This window comes from Polyodon spathula, chromosome 55 (assembly GCF_017654505.1).
Source record: "Polyodon spathula isolate WHYD16114869_AA chromosome 55, ASM1765450v1, whole genome shotgun sequence".
Classification (NCBI taxonomy): domain Eukaryota; kingdom Metazoa; phylum Chordata; class Actinopteri; order Acipenseriformes; family Polyodontidae; genus Polyodon; species Polyodon spathula.
This window is the reverse complement of record NC_054588.1, coordinates 746,820-766,650: the sequence shown is the minus strand read 5'-3', so window position 1 is coordinate 766,650 and position 19,831 is coordinate 746,820. Positions and strand designations below refer to the sequence as shown.

The 19,831-nt window shown below is 40.8% G+C and overlaps 2 protein-coding genes across 2 annotated transcripts; one reads left to right on the top strand and one right to left on the bottom strand.

Annotated features, from left to right (window-relative positions):
* Positions 1-1,404: 1,404 nt before the first annotated feature.
* Positions 1,405-7,730, bottom strand: LOC121307329 (G-protein coupled receptor 4-like). Its single transcript, XM_041239507.1, has 2 exons — positions 7,582-7,730; positions 1,405-3,481 (listed from the first exon to the last, which is right to left on the bottom strand). Exons 1-2 carry the CDS (start codon positions 7,728-7,730, stop codon positions 2,410-2,412), a joined length of 1,221 nt encoding a protein of 406 aa, XP_041095441.1. The 3' UTR covers positions 1,405-2,409.
* Positions 7,731-10,075: 2,345 nt separating this feature from the next.
* LOC121307393 (G-protein coupled receptor 4-like) lies at positions 10,076-13,702 on the top strand. The gene is made up of 2 exons (XM_041239602.1): positions 10,076-10,972; positions 12,258-13,702. The coding sequence occupies exon 2, from the start codon at positions 12,340-12,342 to the stop codon at positions 13,258-13,260; it is 921 nt and encodes a 306-aa protein (XP_041095536.1). The 5' UTR covers positions 10,076-10,972; positions 12,258-12,339; the 3' UTR covers positions 13,261-13,702.
* The last annotated feature ends 6,129 nt before the right edge of the window (positions 13,703-19,831 follow it).

Genomic DNA, 19,831 nt, shown 5'->3' with positions numbered 1-19,831 from the left:
ACGAAAACCCAGGTGAGATCACTGTTAGGGTTGGCTGGTTATTACCGCCGCTTTATTCCACACTTTTCCACTATAGCCGCCCCTCTCACTGATCTCACTAAAAAGAACGCTCCAAATAAAATTAAGTGGAGTGCAGAGTGTCAGACAGCCTTTGAATCTATTAAAACTAATTTGAGTCAGGCCCCAGCATTAATAAGCCCGGATTTCAGCCGAGAGTTCGTCCTGCAGACAGATGCATCGCAGACTGGTCTGGGGGCGGTTCTGTCCCAGGAGAGAGATGGTATAGAACACCCGATACTATACATCAGTCGGAAGTTACTGCCCAGAGAACAGAGGTATTCGGTAGTGGAGAAAGAATGCCTGGCAGTGAAATGGGCAGTGGAATCTTTAAAATACTATCTTCTGGGACGACCCTTTGTACTCATCACAGATCACGCTTCTTTAAAGTGGTTAGACACGATGAAGGATTCAAACGCTAGGATTACGCGGTGGTACCTGGCGCTCCAACCCTTCGCCTTTCAAATAAGGTATCGTGCGGGTAAGTTACATCAAAATGCTGATTTTTTTTCCCGGGAGGGAGGTAAAAGGGAAGGGTTAGAGGTTTCCGAGTGTTCCTTCGGCTCCACTCTGAGGGGTGGGATATGTGATGAGTCAAAGGGGTTTCGGTCTGTGATTCAGCCTCCCGACAGTAGATGGCATCAAACCAACTCGGGACTTCCCTTACCAAGATCTCGTGACCATGGCAAAAGTCATCTTTTGAGGGGCGGCACCTTGGTGAGGGGCGGAAGTACGAGTATGTAAATTCCAGCCACTGGAGTCAAGTGAAGGATAAGGACACGTGTCGGTTGGGGATTGGTGTTCCACTGACTACAGAGGCGGGACATTACATACTAAAGGGAACGTACTACTGTGTTCGGGGTTGGTCCGAAAGTAAAGTAGGAGGAGTAACGGGTGGAGGGAGAGTCTGGTTTTGTGCAGCGGGATTTTTGAAACACTAACATTTCTTTTGTCTTTTTTTTGTTTATGTATGGTCACCACGAAGACAAATTAAAGACGAGTCATCACAGTTTGTTTTGGATTTCACCCCTGCACTCCTTCCCTCACACCAGTGTATTCAAGAAAATAAAGCAACATGCATTTTCCTTATAGGAAATATACCCGGTTTTGTACTTTTAGGCATTTTCTCAGGGAAAATTGTGCCATTTGGGATCCTTTCTGTACACATAAATTACTGTCTGGACATTCCATTTAAAGGCTGCCTGTGTTTATCCTACACTCTCACAAACCCGGACTACCTTCCCTAAGACAACACAAGGTTGGTGCTAATCATGGTCTGTGAAACCAGCCCTACGTTTCTCAATTTGTAGTTTTGGGCTAATCTGTTGGTTTTTGAGTTTGCTCTGTAAAAATAAAAGGTTATTTACAAATTATCACAAATTTGATATAATAAAAATACGGTACATGAAACATGAGGGTAATGCACGATAATCAGGGTTTAGTGCGATTCAGAATTGGTAAACAGCGTCTTTTTTATTCTAAACATCATTAATATTTAATCAACAGATCTGTTTTCCTCCATGTTTTGGCTTTCTTTCCTTTTATTATTATTTTTTTTAAAAATAGGGATGGCAATTTAACTTTCGCATTGGTGGATTAAAACTGTGAGGTTTCTCATAAATTACAATGCAGCTCATAATGCTAATACAAAGACACGAACATTGTTGTTTAATTTTCGTTATTTATCATTAAAAACATGTTTGATTAGTAGATTTTTTTTAAAGTTTGTAAAGATATAAAACAGAGTTCCTGAAAGTTATTTTGATGGCATTATAATATGTCTCTCCAGACATATAACTGCTTATTCAAAAAAACAACAATTAAATATAGCATAAAGATGTATCACATGGCAGAGAAACAGACTGACAGTGCACATGTATACAAGCATTGAAGGATCTAGATAATGTTTTCATATATTGTTACCATTTTGGAATCAATCTTCCTTCATTCAAAATGATCTATTAAGCAGTCAATTCAATGACAAACATTTAGACAAGAAGTCTTTTCAATATCTTCTAATCTTGAAAATGATTTCTAGTCGAACCTTTTTGCCACTGAATTCATGTTTTAGTATTCATTCAAAGCCAACGATTCTGTTCCAAATGATGCTGCATTGTTAAGCAGGTGCGCACACTAATTAATTCTCTGATTGTAGCCTTTAAATGGAGATTTGAACATGCAGAATACACAGTGAGAGAGTGCTGTGGGTATTTCTCTCACGAGCGTAGCGATAAACGGCCCACTTATTCATTGATTAACTGCAGCATGCCATCAACATTCATGGTGTCTCTTCCAGTTCTGCTCCATCACTACTGCAGTCGCAACACTCTGGTCTCAACATTGCCAGCAAGTCTACGCCTGAGTCACACTGTAGGTTGCAGAACTCGACTCTGTCTGTCTAGAAGACCTGCTTGTCTGACAGTTCATCAATCCAGCCACCCTCTGAAGACAAGGAAAAAAATGCAACATGTGGTTCCGGACATCTTTCCTGAGGAATATATACATGATGGGATCCAACAGGCTGTTCAAGCTGAGCAAACCCCTTCCCACCTGGTAATAGATAAAAATCTTAGCCTCGAAGTCGCACATGCACTGGTGTCCAATCAGCCCAATGTACTTGATGGAGCCTATCAGATGATACGGGCCAAACACCACCACGAAGATGAGCAAGACCAGCGACAGCAAGCCTTTGATACGCTTCTTCTCTTCCTCTGGCACTAAAAGAACGGCAGAAAGGGTCCTCTGGGTCCTGACGTGCACGAAAACCAGGAAAGCCAGCGGCAGGAAAAAGGAAAAAACCAAGGTGATCAACCGGTAGGTGATAAAACTCGCATTGGAGGGGTAACTTTCCAAGCAATGGCTGCTGCCATTTTCTTTGAACAGGAGTGTTAAAGCCACAGAGGGCGGTATAGTAACCAGCACCCACACCGCTAGTGAAAACAAGCAAGCAAAACGCAAGCCTCGGATGCTTTGGAAGAAGAACGGATGGACGATGGCCAGGTATCTCTCCAGGGCGATACAGCACATGAAGAAGATGCTCACATACAAGCTGATGTAGAATACGCTGCCGACCAAATTGCAAGAGGTCACCCCGAAGCGCCACACGTGGCCGTGGCTGTAGTAGTCAATCCAGAGTGGCAGCATGCTGATCTGCAGCAGGTCTGATAAGAGCAGGTTGATGACGTAGACAGGAAGGGCGTTGTCAGTCTTCACCAGGCGGTACAGCCCGTAGAGGGCCAGGCAGTTGGTGGGCAAGCCAATGCAGAAGACAAAGCCGTAGAGCACAGAGAGAAAGGTCTGGTCAGAGCTGAAGTCAATGTTGTTACAGCTGATGTTGTTCATTGTGTCTCTTTTGATGCTTCCTTGACGGTTGAGCCTCGCTGATTGACTGATATGGTTGAAAATCAGTAGGACGCTTTGGCAACTAAAACACAAAAAGAAACACAATGAGTTACATTCATTAAAATGTTTTTCTGCAAAAGGATTTTGAGTTTAATATTCAATCAAACCCCCCCCCCGGGATTTGTTATAAAGTCAGTTTGAAATGGACCTGTTATATTGGTGGTAAAAAATATAGGTTTACCCATTGAACAGTTGTTTGGTTTGTGTGTCTGTATGGCTTCCAGACCACAAATTACGAAACAGACCACTTTATTTCCAAAAGCTGCTAGGATTTTCCCACCCAGACCAGATGCATTTCCCCCAAATCTTACAAACTTCTTCAAAGTGAGCACTTAATGACCTTGGCACAAGAAAAATAGGAACTTATGTAAGCATCTCATTTAGAAATTGCTTGATGGCCTCATCACCACTTGCACAATTTCCTTTTTGGGCAAACTTTTGCATTTAATAAAGGCTCATGAAGAACTCCTTTCTTGCCACATCACATTGAATTAGCTAACTGCAACTTAATTCTAATAAAAGTCTTAGTACTGTTGTGCGTGGATGGGTGTTGGTAACTATAAAATGTTGAAAATGTCTATTCCTTTTCTATAATGAATGCCGTACTGAATGTCCACAGCTTCTCTTTGTATTTGGAAAATACTGAAGAAATAGGAAATACATTGACCTACACTTACTACCATGTATATATGTGTATACACTAATGCTAACACCTTTTAATTCGATGCATATTTTACACCTGGCACTCTTAAACCGATAGCCTATTGTAGGCTACTTCCTTCCACCTACATAATTTCAGAACTAAGGGACTGAAAACAGAGTTAGATATTTCGAGTTAGCTCATCTAAAACAAACTCGTTGGAAATCCTAGGCTACATCATTTCAGGACCCTCAAAACTGCTCAAAGTATATATGCATTGATGATGTCCCCAGTCAACCTTTAAACAAATTTTTTTTTTTTAAAAAACTGAAAATACGTTTCAATAAATTGAGGTTTAAAAGAACCCACTGGGTAATAAACAGAAACACGCTGACCGTCATCTTCCTTTTCTTCCTTTACTAAACAATAGACATGTCTGAAAACATTTTTTGTGGGTTATTGAGTTTTCCCACACCATCCTCTTTTTTCAAATAATCACCAGCCTCCAATACTCGCCGATCTCTACTAGGCGCTGGACACCTTCCCTCACCTTTAAAAACTGACATTTTAAATTGTTTATGATATTAACTTTCATGTGCAAGAGTCACACAACTACAGAGAGTCTGGGATCCCCTTAGTAACAGTCTGCTGCAGACAAAAAAATATGAGAAACTGGATGGGTAGGGTACTGTCACAATAGGTAAGACTGCATCATGACACACGCGCACACACACACACACACACACACACACACACACACACACACACACGTGGTGACGCACACACGCACGCGCACACACACACACACACACACACACACACGCACGCACACACACTACCAGGTTGGAATATTTCACTACAGCAATCATATGTGCCTGCAGAAGTATCTATAGTATCCATTTTTTTTTTCTGCAAGGGTTGAAATTGAATTCTGTAGAAGGTACAGTAATATTAAGCAGCTTATTTTATTATTTAAAAACCCGTCCCACATGTTTTGCTGACTAGCTACTGTTTCCAAAATCCAACGAGATCTCTTTACTTTTAAAGTAGAACTTTCCTTTTATAAAACAGATCATCTTTTATCGGCGTGGCCAGCGTTATGGTTTTCTGTGGATTGAAGACAATAGGTTAAGGATTTTGCACTGAAGCCTGTGCAACACTGACAGTCTTCTCTTCACCTTTTTGCTGGAATAGTTATTAAGATTTTCAACTAACGATCCAAGCAGAAATGACAATTTAGGAAAAATGCAAATGATTTAAGATGGCAATGCGATTTTGTATTGAAGTGACAAAAGTTCAAATTTTAAGCAGCGTATGGAAAGTTTTAATCCGTCACATTACGTAAAGTAGCATCTGGTTCAGCACACAGCGAATATTTATCATATATCATCTCCACTTTGATATCCTATCTGTTTAAGGCAGTGCTGTAGTGGTAAATAAAAAAAGTGTGCAAACTCCCATTCGGTGCTCCGGGCCAGACAGTGGCATGCTAGGAAGGTCAGGTCAAAATAAAACAATAAGAGAAGCACCGTCTTCAAAATATTACATTGCAAGATTTCACAAATTATTTATAGGACCTACAGCTAAAGGAAAGGTTAGCCGCTCAGCTTCACATTTGAAACATCTAGGTGACATGGTTTCGAATATCAAATGAATGTCGAACTTCAAACCAACCACTGGCGACGCCATGTTGGAATTGTTTAGAAGAAGTTTCGTGATTGTTAAGCCAGTTGCTAGGCACAAAAAAATGACTCTTCTATTCTAAAAGGACGTTGCTGTTACAGGATAATCGAAACGTTTTGGCGATTTTATATATCTGAAAATTCACCGATGACTTGTAATGAATGCCCCCCCTACTGGCCAAACGGGCACATTGTATGTGTGCATGAAAGACCATTCAAATAGCTTGTCTTGCTATAATGCCCAGATTAGAAGTGGGTAAACGCCTATCATGAAGTATTCAGGCGTTTTGCTTAGATTATTGTTTGCCATCCCTTAGTTTGCCCAAGTAAAAGAATAGCAAAGTGTAATAAAGCATAGTGAAAGCATGGTAAAGCAGACATAAGCACTGTAAAGCCGATGGCTTACATGAGAAAGCATGGTAACCTATGGCGAGTGTATAGCATAACCAAGGGACAAACTTCTATAAGGGATACTTATTAAAATTAAATCCTTCTGAAAAAAACCCTGTTACTATAAGTTGTGCAGAGGAAGAAAGGGTTTTATACTAATCTTTATATATCGCCTTTCATAGTGGACCACCATCACAAAGAGTTCTACAAGACTGGGTGTGTGAGCCGTGCATCAGCTGCAGAGTCACTTACAACAACGTCTCACCCCAAAGACGCAGCACAAGGAGGAGAAGCGACTTGTTTTGGATCACACAGAGAGTCAGTGGCTGAGCTGGGATTTGAACCTCCTGGTTACAAGCCTGTTTCTTTAAAGATAAAAAAGTTGTTTTTAAAATTGGGTTGCATGTTCTGTGCACAGGATGACATCTGTACACAGGATAGAAAACTGGAATTTTAACAAATCCTTAACCATGACTTGCTGAATTTTCATATCTGAGTTCTAATAATAAAAGTGATACAGGGTTAAGTTTAATTAATTAATTAATAGGGCTTCGCAACATGACATGAAGCTTTACAGAATTAATGCCAGAAAAGCAAACGTATTCCTTGCTAATAATCTCAAAACCGTGAATAACTTTTGTAAATGGATCTGTACATTTTGTCTTCAAAACCGAGTGTGTCCATCTGTCTGCCACACTCTACATACACTAACCCTAACCCTTTTTCTTAATGTGTTATTGATAATCGTGCTGTTGCGTTCATGAGTTTTTTTCAAGGTGCTGTCAGAGAACAGCTACTGAGTTTGTGTTGCTGGCGATCTGTTGAAATAAAGTTATTGAATGTCAGGCTGCATCCATTTGTTTTACAACTTGTGAAGAAAGCCATAGAGAAGTTGCTATAGCCGCTGATTAACACTATTTTCGATTGAAAAAAAGAAACTTTATTTGCTATTCCAAATTTAAATAGCTACAGTGGACAGCTAGGAAGTACACATTGACAGACTGTGTTCAGAGCGTGTGCACAATAAGAACAGAGACTGTCTTCCATCAAGCAGGAAAAGGTTAATAATATCGAAAGCAAATAGAGGACTTTGTTTTCAGGCAGATTTCCATGGGTAGAATTTAAGGGCAGCTACTTTCTACTTTTGATACTTGCATACTGTTAAGATCTGGTAGTTTTCTGGAAGGATACTTTGACTTTGACTTAATTACATCCCCCCCCAAGTAACACGTTTGAATACTTTTTCCAGACCTGTTTAAATCATTTGCATTGAATGACATGTTTGGTCCCAGCTTATATCAATGGTGGTGGTTGAGAGAAATTGATCATTTGGACAAAAACAAAATCCTTTTTCAAAAGCCTCGGTATTTTTAAAAGAGCAGATAAAGAAATAGTAGAGGTTTTACTTACATGAAGCACTTGGAGCACCACAATCTCTGTAGACGACTGAGGAAGTCAATGATGGGGTTTTTTTTTTTTTTTGTGGCAGTTTGTTTCTGTTGTAATTTGCGTTCATGTGCAACAGGAAGTTTGATATGATGAAATGATGCAATGACCATGTGGTTAAAGTGCAGTGTCGGCTTTAATTTGAGGGTATTTTCATCCATATCAGATGAACTCTTTAGAAATTACAGCACGTTTTGTACATAGTCCCGCATTTTAGGTATTTGGAAGTATTTGGGCAGATTAACATTATGTGCAATAATGTAGTCATGTTTACTACTTGGCTGCATAATCTTTACATGCAATGATCACATCACCCTATGCTGGGTCTCTTCCCTGGTAGTGCTCTGCCAGGCCTGTACTGCAGCCATCTTCAGTTCCTGTTTGTTTCGGGAGATTTTTGCTTTCAGTCTTGTCTTCAGCAGTGAAATGCATGCTCAGTAGGATTCAGATCGGGTGATTGACTTGGCCAGTCAAGAATTTTCCACTGTTTGGCCCTGAAAAACTCCTTGGTTGCTATGGCAGTGTGTTTGGGGGTCACTGTCCTGCTGCACGATGAAGTGAGATCCAATGAGTTTGGAGGCATTTTGGTTGTATCTAAGCAGACAGGATGTTTCTGTACACTTCAGAATTCATCCAGCTGCTGCCGTCAGCAGACATATCATCAGTGAAGACAAGTGAGCCAGTTCCAGTTGAAGTCATACATGCCCATCACTCTGGTACAGGTTAATCTTCATCTCATCTGTCCATAAGACTTTGTTCCAGAACTCTACTGTAACCTGGCCGTTCGTTCTTGAGGCTTATTAGTGGTTTGCCTCTTGTGGTGTTTCCCTCTGAAGTTCGGCCGGTGTGCTCTTCTGTGTATGGTAGTCTTTGACACATCTCCTGGAGAGTGTTCCTGATCTGTTGCACTGTTGTTAGGGGGGCTTTCTTCACCATTGAAAGTATTCTCTGGTCATCCACTATAGTGGTCATGATGGCCAGCTTTACTTGCATTGACATGTCTTTGGTCCTCGTGTTGTCAGACACCAGCAACAGACTCCAAAGGCAAATGCAAAGTCTAGAATCAAGAGTAGACATTGACAGCTCTCTTGTGCATGCACTAACAATGCAAGCAAACACACCTGCCTAATAATAAACAGCTGTGAAGCCAATTGTCCAAAAACTTTTGGTAGCCTAAAATCGGGGGACTAGGTACAAAATGTGTTGTAATTTCTGAACAGTTCATCTGATATGGATGAAAATACCCTCAAATTAAAGCCGACAGTCTACACTTTAACCTCATAGTCATTGTGTCATCTTAAATCCAAAGTATTATTTTGTTAGAAGGTGAAGGTAACAGAAAGAAAACAACTCAAATTTTCACTACCAACTAGTGGTAGACTTTAAACTGTCTGTGTGAAATTTATCACCGCCAGTCTGGCACCATTACCTCCAGCAGAGTACCCTTACCTACAATGGTAGTTGTGTAATGCTTTGGTGTACCATACCCTTCATTATAGAGTTCACACAGACCACTATTTACACTTTATACAGTCGGCAGTGTATACCTGACCTGCACTTGGTTGGTTTGCTCTTGAGTGGGGGTTTTGCAGTCTCTTTGCAGCTACTCAGTTGCTTTGTTTAAACCGTAGGCATTAGTAAGTAATTCTTTGCTTCACTTACAATGAAACAAACACAAATTCGTCGTTTTTGTGTTACCCTCCCCTTGGTAACACCAACGACATTGTGTAACTCCAATGATGAATTTGTGAATTGGGTACTTTTATGATTATGCAAGCTTACAATGACAACTTGATTAATAATCATGTATGTTGTGCTTTTATATCTATTATTCTGTGTTAGGTATGGCCAAATGAAGTGCTGCTGAAAAGCAGAAGTTTTATTGACAAGGCAGCAGACCGAATTCACAGAGCATGCTTATCTAGAAAGAAAGCAGCAGATGTTCCTCAGTGATATTGAAAGTAAAAAAAGAATAAACAACCTAAAACAAGAACAACGCCGTGTGCATGTGGCAAATGCAATGAATGCTGGCCGCTCCTCAGCATTTACATTGTTAAAGTCCCCTGACAACACAAACTTTTCTCTCTTTCTCTCAGTGGACACTGGCAAAGATTGACCATCCCAGTGTCGATGGACAGGCCGAGAAAAGTAGCTCCACAATCACTGTGAAGAAAGAGATGGTCGCAACAGAAGATGAGTTTGTCAACCAGTTTCAGGACAGGCTTTTCAAGTTTAGAAGACACTGTAATGACCCGTGCCCTCGGAAGGTAAAGTAGGAGACGGAGACACTTTTTCAGGTGCAACAAATAAACCAATGTATTTGTTAATTCACAACGGTCCCTGTTAATTTGAATTATTCTTCAATTTGAGGAGCACAATGTTAAAGCAAATGCATGCACAGAAATGGAATCAAGATGTTCTTTTGGCCCAGCCCAAGAGAAGACATCAACTGGTATTCTGATGACCAGATCTTGTGCCTCCTTCCAGAACCAGTGTCTGTCAATAAAAGACCATTCCTAATTGAAACCAACGTCTGGAGGCATTTGGAAGAGCATCTGCTAATTTGAGCAACAGTGTTCAAACAATGAAGGCTTGAGTTCCAAAGTGTATTGTTCTATTATCAAGAGAACACAGAGCCAGTCAGAACAGTTCCACACATCAGTAAGTGAAAACATATTAAATAGCATCTGGAGCTACAGTCAATTGGAATGGCCTAAGCAGTGGCAGATCTAAACACTGCCACGCTGTAATATTAATTCATGTATTGACCCACTTACTTGTACAAGACAAATACAAACAAGGTCTGAAAACCAGGGCTTCTGCAGGTATGTTTTAAGGATCCAAAGAGGTGCGAGCTTCTTACATGACACCTTTAATAAGCATAACTGACTTGCAATTCTGGTGATTTGGATTTCAAGGATTCCCGTTACACTTGAACTGGCTGTGAGCATGCCAGTCAACAGGCACAGCAGCTGGCTGATTATAACAGGAAAGGCATTCTCGAAAGAAAGCACTTTCACTCTCTAGATGTCCATTAAGGTGCAAGATTACTTATAAGTGAGTGCTTGGAATGGAAAGGCAACACCGCACAAAGGAAAAGGTCTTTCCAGTGAACTAAAGGTCTGCAGTCAAGAGAGAAGTACGCTCATCAGAGCCAATTAAATTGCATGGGAAATGCACAGAATGATTTTGTTAGCTACAATCATTTTAAACATCTCTGTAAACTGCTACCTGTATTTAAATGGACTTGGAGAAACACAATCAGCCCTTTGTCAAACAGGACAGGTACAGGACTGTGGGTGCACTTCCTCATGAAGCCAAATGCCCACCGCTCCCATCAGCACACACACTTCATGTAAGTAAAAATCATTCTTTATTGTTTTTATTTTATTCTTTGTTGTCTAAAAATAACTACGAGGTTTAGTGTTTAGTGCTAAACTTTTATTCAGATCAGTTTTGTTTTTGGTCAACACTTATCTTTGAAAAAATGGCTGAGATGTTTCTAGTTCCTGGATTAAAATTCAGTCATTGCCTCTCTGTCCTTGCTTTTATGCAAAAAATATGTGTGATAAAGATTTATTTATTTTTTTAATCATTTTATGCAGTGTTGGCATTAGTAGCAGGGGGGTAGGAAAGCCCTGCTTAAATGTATTTGTTAATATCTAGAACAGTGTTTCCCCCTCTGCCCCTGTGTTATTTTGTATTTGTTTTTTTCAAAATGACTTAATAACATATCCTAGGATTTATTTGTTAACTATGTATATATATATATATATATATATATATATATATATATATATATATATATATATATGATATCGTTGCTGCTTACACAATCGTGTGTTTTATTTATTGTTTTACAGTTGTATATATGATGACATGGCCGTTGCGTTTTGTGTTTTTGTATTGTTTTGCAGCGTGGATGGTGCATTAAAAACTCGTGCAGAAGGTGGCCATCTCCCAAATTAGTGAAGTGATTCATTTGTTGCTAATCAGGAGCTGGTCACCTGTGTAAATACCTGCAGCTCTCTGCACTCTGGGTGGGGGTTCGAGAGGCGGAGCGAGAGAGCGAGAGAGCGAGAGGAGAGAGGAGAGATTGATTTAAATCTAAAAAAAAAGAAACTTAGAGAATCCGTGAAGGCTACTGCTCAGCCAGACTTTAGTGTTTTGTATTCGTGATTTTATTTCTGTTTAAATATTTTATTTCACTCTGTGAGCAAGTGTTTATTTTTGTTTAACTATTTTATTTATTTTTGTGTTCTTGAAAATAAACGGCGCATGCACTATTGCACCGTACCTACCTGTGTGCTTCCTCATTCTGGCCTGTCATCACCGCATCGCCATTTCCTGCCACAGCATCCATAAAAATACTAAAAGCAACGTAATAAATTCAACGACATTGAGGTGGTGAGTAAGATCTCAGCACAGCATCCAGATCTTTGACTGCATTTGAATCCAATGAAAAAGTTCACAGCATCCTGAACACTCAACAAGAAGATAAGAAGATAACTGAACAGTATGCTTGTCCGCTTCCTTGTAGCTGATTCGTAATATTATCAATTTGGGTCTATAAGATTCAGTGGCCACAGCATGGCTGGTAAACCTAGAGTATTCAACTCGTGTTTCTTTTTGTGTTTTAGTTGCTGAAGCTTCCTACTGATTTTCAACCATATCAGTCAATCAGCGAGGCTCAACAGTCAAGGAAGCATCAAAAGAGACACAATGAACAACATCAGCTGTAACAACATTGACTTCAGCTCTGACCAGACCTTTCTCTCTGTGCTCTACGGCTTTGTCTTCTGCATTGGCTTGCCCACCAACTGCCTGGCCCTCTACGGGCTGTACCGCCTGGAGAAGACTGACAACGCCCTTCCTGTCTACGTCATCAACCTGCTCTTATCAGACCTGCTGCAGATCAGCATGCTGCCACTCTGGATTGACTACTACAGCCACGGCCACGTGTGGCGCTTCGGGGTGACAGCATGCGTCTTCGTCTGCTTCATCTCCAACGTCAGTCTTTACAGTAGCATCTTTTTCCTGTGTTGCATCTCTCTGGAGAGGTACCTGGCCATCACCCACCCTCTGTGGTACAGAAACCTGCACACCCCCAAGCTAACTGCCATGACCTGCGTGGGTCTGTGGGTTGCTGTTACCTTGGTGGTCTTAATGGACTATCTCATTGGTTTGGGAACCGTAACCGAACCCCAATGTTTAGAGCATTACCCAAGGAAGTGGAGCTATGCCGTGCTCCAGTTACTTCTCAAGACTTTCACTTTTCCTTTGCCGTTGTTCCTGCTAGTTTTTGTTCACAGAAGGACCCGGGTGAGCCTTGCCCATTCCGTTTCAGTGAGCGCTGAAGAGAAGAAAAGGATCAGCAGCTTGCTAGCCCTAGTGGTGATCATATTTACCCTGGTCTTTGGTCCTCACCACCTCATTGTGTTTGTGAAATACATTGGGCTAATTGTTCTTGGGGAGAACTGTGAATTTGAGTCCAGGATTTTTCTCTGTTACCAGGTTTCAGGGGGATTGGGGAGCCTGAACAGCCTCCTGGATCCAGTCTTGTATATATTCCTTTGTAGAGATGTTGGAGTCTTTTCCTTGCTTTCTGAGTCCTATAAAGCTATGGCGAGAACGAAGAGCTGAGCAGGAGGGAACATCTGTCCAGACAGTGTCCAATACTGGGCTTTTTCAACACATCGCTGTACACTTTTATCAGTGATGTGGGTCTAAGTGTAACTACCAAATGAGTGTTCTAGAACTAGAACAGACTCATCCAAGAGAAAGACTAAACTTTTCGCTGTCAGCAACCAGGCAGTGCAGGGAAGCAATCAAAAAGGAAAAACAATGCTTGGGTATAGAGCACAAATCAAAGATTATATTATAAGGAGTATAATTCACTGGTGAGACCCTCCACACACACACACACTTTTCCTACTGGGGGGTTGTGGCAGGATTGAAAGGAGTCCTTGTTGTAATTTGCCCTCCCGACCACTGGCAGCGTTGTGTAGGGTTGACCATGATTTGATCAGGAGGCTGAACTCTGACCATACAGGAAGTTCCGGGTCAGGCGGCCATCTTGGCCCAAGGTAGAACCATGCGGCCGTCGGTCCCATCATTGCAATCAGCTGTGCTGTTCTCGTTGATTGGCTGATGTGGGGCAGCGTGCTGATTGCAGGGGTGGGACTTGGCAGTATTTAAGCAGTATGGTTTGGCCATTCGGTCTCCCTGGGCTGAACTGAAAACACATGCTGTGCTTGTTGTGTTGCTTTTATTGCTGCTGTTATTCACAGACGCTTGAAAACCTTGGACACTGTGTTGGATTACCGGGGTGAGGAACTGACGACTGGCCATTAATCTGTGGGAGGGAGCTGCAGTAGCACAATGAAACCCGGTGCTTCCTTTGTTGTTATTTATTTTGTAACTGCGACATTTTTTTGTTTACTGTTTTTATTTCAAACCTGAGTTTACCATTGCTGGTGTTCCAGTTGGTTTTCTTGTTTATTTCTTGCAATACTGGACTGTTCTATTTTTTTTTGTTTGGTAAAATAAAACCCTGCCCAGATATCATTAATGGTACAGGGCTCTAAGGACTAAACTCAATTTCTGGCTTCTGTGTGCCGTCATTTCTGGTCCTTCCCCAAAGCTCCACCCACTACCTTCCCACAGGGGTGTATAGTTTGTCTCCCTTACTTTCCACTCCTTACTTCAGCCTCCTGACCACCACAGACACCCGGCCACAGCGTCAAAGCGCAGCAGAGTTCTGAACATGAATTCAAAGCCCAGCAGAGTTCTGAACATGAATTCAAAGCACAGCAGTGTTCTGAACATGAATTCAAAGCGCAGCAGAGTGTGTATATGCATCAGCAATATTACCAAAATGAACAATACACACACACGCACTCTGACACACCCGTGTCATTCTACACTGAGTTTGTAGATTGCATTCTATATCTTTCTGTTTTCGTTAATCAGGATTGGTACCCAGCTGTGTTCTGTGATTCTCTCAATAACGCTCCATTACAGGTGGTGTACTGGAAAAGTGAACTGTGTCATTGTCATTTTCTTTTACCCTTTAACCATGTCAATGATACAGGCTCCTCCTGCTGTATTCTGTCATTCTCTCAAGCTACAGTACAGCTGGTGTTCAGTTGAAATTTCCATTTCTGCCCCGGGGTAGTTCATTCAAAACCCACACGCACGAAAAAAAAAAAAAGCACACTATGGGAAGTGTTTTCAACGTGCTTTCAAAACTCTCTACAGTACACTACCAATATGAAAGGGAGACGCCAGGCCGTCTTATTGCAGTTCATTATCCGTGCAAACATGCCATTTAAAACTGCTACACGTTTGTGCGTTTGAGATTCACGGGAGCTGACCTGGCAGTTTGTGTTCGCTGGTTTATAGTTGATACGAAGTGGAAAGCAGGTGAACTGAACTCGAGGTTGTAAGCGTGTATCAATGCGGCGAGATGTATTTGAATGGACGCTCTGAAACAGTTAAACTACGCTCTTACCTCCGTCGCTTTGTAAAGCCCATCCAGAACAGTCCAAATGTCCCTGACTGTCTCTCTCTCTATATATCACGTACCGCTATTTTGTTTAATGGAACAGTAGTTAGAGTATGTAACTGAAATGGTTATAACTGGAATATCGAAAGCTTGCAACAGAGCAATTTGGTTCGCGTTAAAGCCTTTAACTACTATAAAAACGCACGTTTCAGTGAAAACAACGACCGTAACGTCACACACTTTGTTACCACAACATGAGAGTCAGTGGCATGCAGTTTTCCAGTTTGTTTTAAATCAGTGCCTTGCTTTCAAAAGTGCTTCCATTGGTTTATTTTACGAGTAAGAGCGATGACGATCGCGTTGTAAACCGGCCCAATTACTGCCTGCGTTTCTCGTTCATGACGAGAATGGGGAGTCAATATAATTAACTGAGAAACGCTGCAGACCCGGGACCTCTGCACCCTGCTAGAGGGCACTGACCACAACAAGAGTGCACTGCGGCAGGAGTGTGATCACCGATGTGAGAATAAAAAAGACATTTTAAAAATGTTTAAAAACTATACAATGACAAAGAAAGAGCCAGGTAAACCAACCATAGATTGACAGCTGAAGGAGAATGACACCATCTCGTGGACTGGACACTACACATTATGCATTTGAATATAACTAACATGACTAAAGAGGCATAGAGCCACAGTACTATTATTGATAAAGTTTTACTTCACTAGACCCTTCATTGAACTGATCACTTGCTTAATTAGACCTTTTAAACTTGTTTTGAGCTCTTAAACAGTTGCATATTTCAAGTTAGCTATAACATTTGATAAGTAACTTGAACTGCAAACTGTTTAAGAGCTGAAAACAAGTTTAAAGGGTGTAATTAAGCAAATTATCAGTTCAGTGAAGGGTCTAGTTGAGTAACTGACAGCTCCTTTGGAATGAATACCAGCAGCCACAGGGGGTCCCCAGGACCCAGTTTGAGAAGCCCTGGGTTAGCCAGTGCATCTATTAAGTGATTCTTATGCCACACAACAAGGATTTTAAACAATAATTAAAGTAAACATTCAATCCTAATCAGAGAAATAGTCACAAGTTATTTATTTTTGTACATTAAAAAATGGCAACATTAAAAAAATTAAAATGAAAAAAAAACGGTTTGCTTGGTCTGTAATAACTGTAATAAAAGTTAAAAGGGGTTAAAAAAAAAATACTAATCTTAAAATCTGTGGGGGAGAGGGGAAGTAAAAAAATTGCATTGATATATCAAGACATTCCAGCATGGGATCTTAATAATAATAATAATAATAATAATATTCATCATCATCATCAGGGTTGGCTGATTTAAAGCAAGTCGATTTAAATAGCTTTTTTTTAAATCATCGACTTAAATCACCGTTTCATTTCCTACCTATTTTAGAGTTTCTCAAGTAAAGACATGAAAAGCATGTTTTAAACTTTTTATTAACGCAAACATCGTAAACTCTTACTGTTTATAAACTTAGGGCTGTATTCTATTCACAGCGCAAATGCGAGTGCAAGTGTGAACGCGCTTGCCCCCAGTACTGTGGCTCATAAATGGAGTGAAGACATAAAAAAACAAATACTGCACTGAAATGGTATTCTGAAGACGTGTCTTGTCCCGTTATAGAGGGATTGCCCCATCATTCACATATTCGCCAAAGCACAGGAAGAGGAAACCAAAGAGAGAAAAGTAAAGGAATGGATGGGTGAGGGAGGGGATTTTTCTCTGGCTACTCCATCGCTAAACTCTTGCAGTTCACATATTGTAGTTCACATTTAGAAGAGCCACAATGATGAATGAATTACTTTATTTATGTATTTGTTTCAGACTGAGTCATTTAGTTTGGTATGTAACTATTCACAAGCCACCATTTCCAACATCCATAAAATTTACAGTTTTGAGGTACTGTAGAGCTACAACTACAGTACCATATTAAAAAATAAATTTAAAAAAATCCTTTTAAAAAAAAAATAAAAAAGAGCCAATGATGGTGATTATCATGTCTTCTAAAAGCTGCCCAACACGCTTATTTGATTGGAGTTGAAAAGGAACTCTTCATGAAGCTGTAAGGACTGTTTAAAATTACTTTTGTAATAAGGTTGGAAAAAAAAAAATTAAGAAAACTGTAAAACAGTCCTGAGGTTTTGTGAATAGGGTTCCAAGTACTCACTAACCACCCGTCACACTACCCTGTAATCCAGACAGCACCCCAGACTGAGCACTGTCACACTCAGTCACTCAGTCTCTCTACCCTGTAATCCAGACAGCACTCCAGACTGAGCACTGTCACAGTCACTCTACCCTGTAATATAGACAGCATCCCAGACTGAGCGCTGTCACACTCAGTCTCTCTACCCTGTAATCCAGACAGCACTCCAGACTGAGCACTGTCACACTCAGTCACTCAGTCTCTCTACCCTGTAATCCAGACAGCACCCCAGACTGAGCACTGTCACACTCAGTCACTCAGTCTCTCTACCCTGTAATCCAGACAGCACTCCAGACTGAGCACTGTCACAGTCACTCTACCCTGTAATATAGACAGCATCCCAGACTGAGCGCTGTCACACTCAGTCTCTCTACCCTGTAATCCAGACAGCACTGCAGACTGAGCACTGTCACACTCAGTCACTCAGTCTCTCTACCCTGTAATCCAGACAGCACCCCAGACTGAGCACTGTCACACTCAGTCACTCAGTCTCTCTACCCTGTAATCCAGACAGCACTCCAGACTGAGCACTGTCACAGTCACTCTACCCTGTAATATAGACAGCATCCCAGACTGAGCGCTGTCACACTCAGTCTCTCTACCCTGTAATCCAGACAGCACTGCAGACTGAGCACTGTCACACTCAGTCACTCAGTCTCTCTACCCTGTAATCCAGACAGCACCCCAGACTGAGCGCTGTCACTCACTCAGTCTCTCTACCCTGTAATCCAGACAGCACTGCAGACTGAGCACTGTCACACTCAGTCACTCAGTCTCTCTACCCTGTAATCCAGACAGCACCCCAGACTGAGCGCTGTCACACTCACTCAGTCTCTCTACCCTGTAATCCAGACAGCACTGCAGACTGAGCACTGTCACACTCAGTCACTCAGTTTCTCTACCCTGTAATCCAGACAGCACTCCAGACTGAGCGCTGTCACAAACAATCTCACAGTACTGAGCTTCCACAAGCTCCTGTAATCTTCTGCCCAATTGTTTTCTGGAGATCTTACCACCCTAACGTAGGTAACATTAGGCAAACTGACATTTTTTGTTTGTTTGTTTCTCCCTATACATTGCAAGTGTATGATGGAGTGTGTTTTTTGAAGTTCTGGACAAACTTCCAACCTAAAAGAGAAATAAGTAACCCAACACTCACAGCTGAGGAGGCTGGGACCCACTCTATTGTGATAGACAGATCTCTCTCTCTCTTTTTTTTTTTTTTTTTTTTTTTTTTAAACGCACTGGCAGACCAGCTAATCAGTATTGGTCTCATTAAACAAAAGCAGCTTGTTTGTAATGGAAGCAGAACAAAGAACCCAATGTTTACAGAACAACACTGTTGGAGGAAAGTTAAGATTAAAGATTCCCGTTGTGCTAAGAGATCTCTTTGAAACTGAAAATAGGTCTTTGAATTTGAGTTTTTCAGTATTTGTAAACTTTCTAGGGTTTCCTGAAATCAGAAGACATGCAATTAGACAAAAGACCTGTACATGCAAACTCCCAATTTATATAAGAAATGGATTTACCGGAGCAAGGGTCCGACGTTCTATTCTAGAATCTTATTTTAACCTCCTGGAGCAGGAGGTATTCTTTTTATTAATCTTTCAGCAGGCACTTTCATACAGAGACACAGAGACTAGGGGGTGAACTGTAACAATGCAATCACAACTGCTGCTGCAGTCACTGATAGTGCTGGGAGCGTCCTCGTAACAAAGGAGTCCTCTCGGAACCACACGGACAGCTTAACAGGATCTTTTAATATGACTGTTAAGGTTCTTTGCCTCAACAATTTATTAGACTGTACTTGAAACAGCCTCTTTAAAATACATTATAAATGCTATTGACTTCCACAAATAAGACTGAATAAGCATGGATTTTAGCAACAGGGGCAGAGTAGTAGATTTAGAAGACAGATACCAGAATATCTCAAGTCTGTTGCTGTGTAAAAAGATTTTCTGAATTTATTTAAATCTTACCAGTTTGTTTCAAGAGAGATCAAAAAAAAAATTAAAAAGAAAAAAAAAAACACACAAGTTTCTCTTGCGAGAGACAGAGGCACAAGCAGGGAGGGAAAACTCCCAAATATCAAGATTTATCTGCAGAAAACATCAAAAACAGAACCACAAGTCTTATCCCCTTCAAGCACAAGAAAACAAACGAATCTGTATTTGCAGCAGGAGAAAAACATTTAACTTTATATATAAAAAAAAAACAAAAAAAAAACAGGTTGATAGTATAATCTTTGTGTGCAAGACACACTGTAGGTTTTAATTCTCCCTGTCCATCACTTATATATTGAAAACAAAAGAAAAACCCACCTCAAACTCAATTTGATTGTGAAATCGAGCAAGCGTTTCAGCCAATGCCTTCATTAGTCACAAGTTTTTATAACACACACAGTAGGAAGTTAGAAAATTGAGAAAGCAGGGCTACAGCTCAATGTACATCAAACAAAAAAAAATAAAAGACTTAG

Excerpts from the sequence above, each read along its gene's own strand:
- LOC121307329 (XM_041239507.1), bottom strand. The coding sequence starts at position 7,730 with ATGGTCATTGCATCATTTCATCATATCAAACTTCCTGTTGCACATGAA. Across the intron at positions 3,482-7,581 it reads TGGTGCTCCAAGTGCTTCAT|TTGCCAAAGCGTCCTACTGA; the intron begins GTAAGTAAAACC and ends TTTGTGTTTTAG.
- LOC121307393 (XM_041239602.1), top strand. The coding sequence starts at position 12,340 with ATGAACAACATCAGCTGTAACAACATTGACTTCAGCTCTGACCAGACC.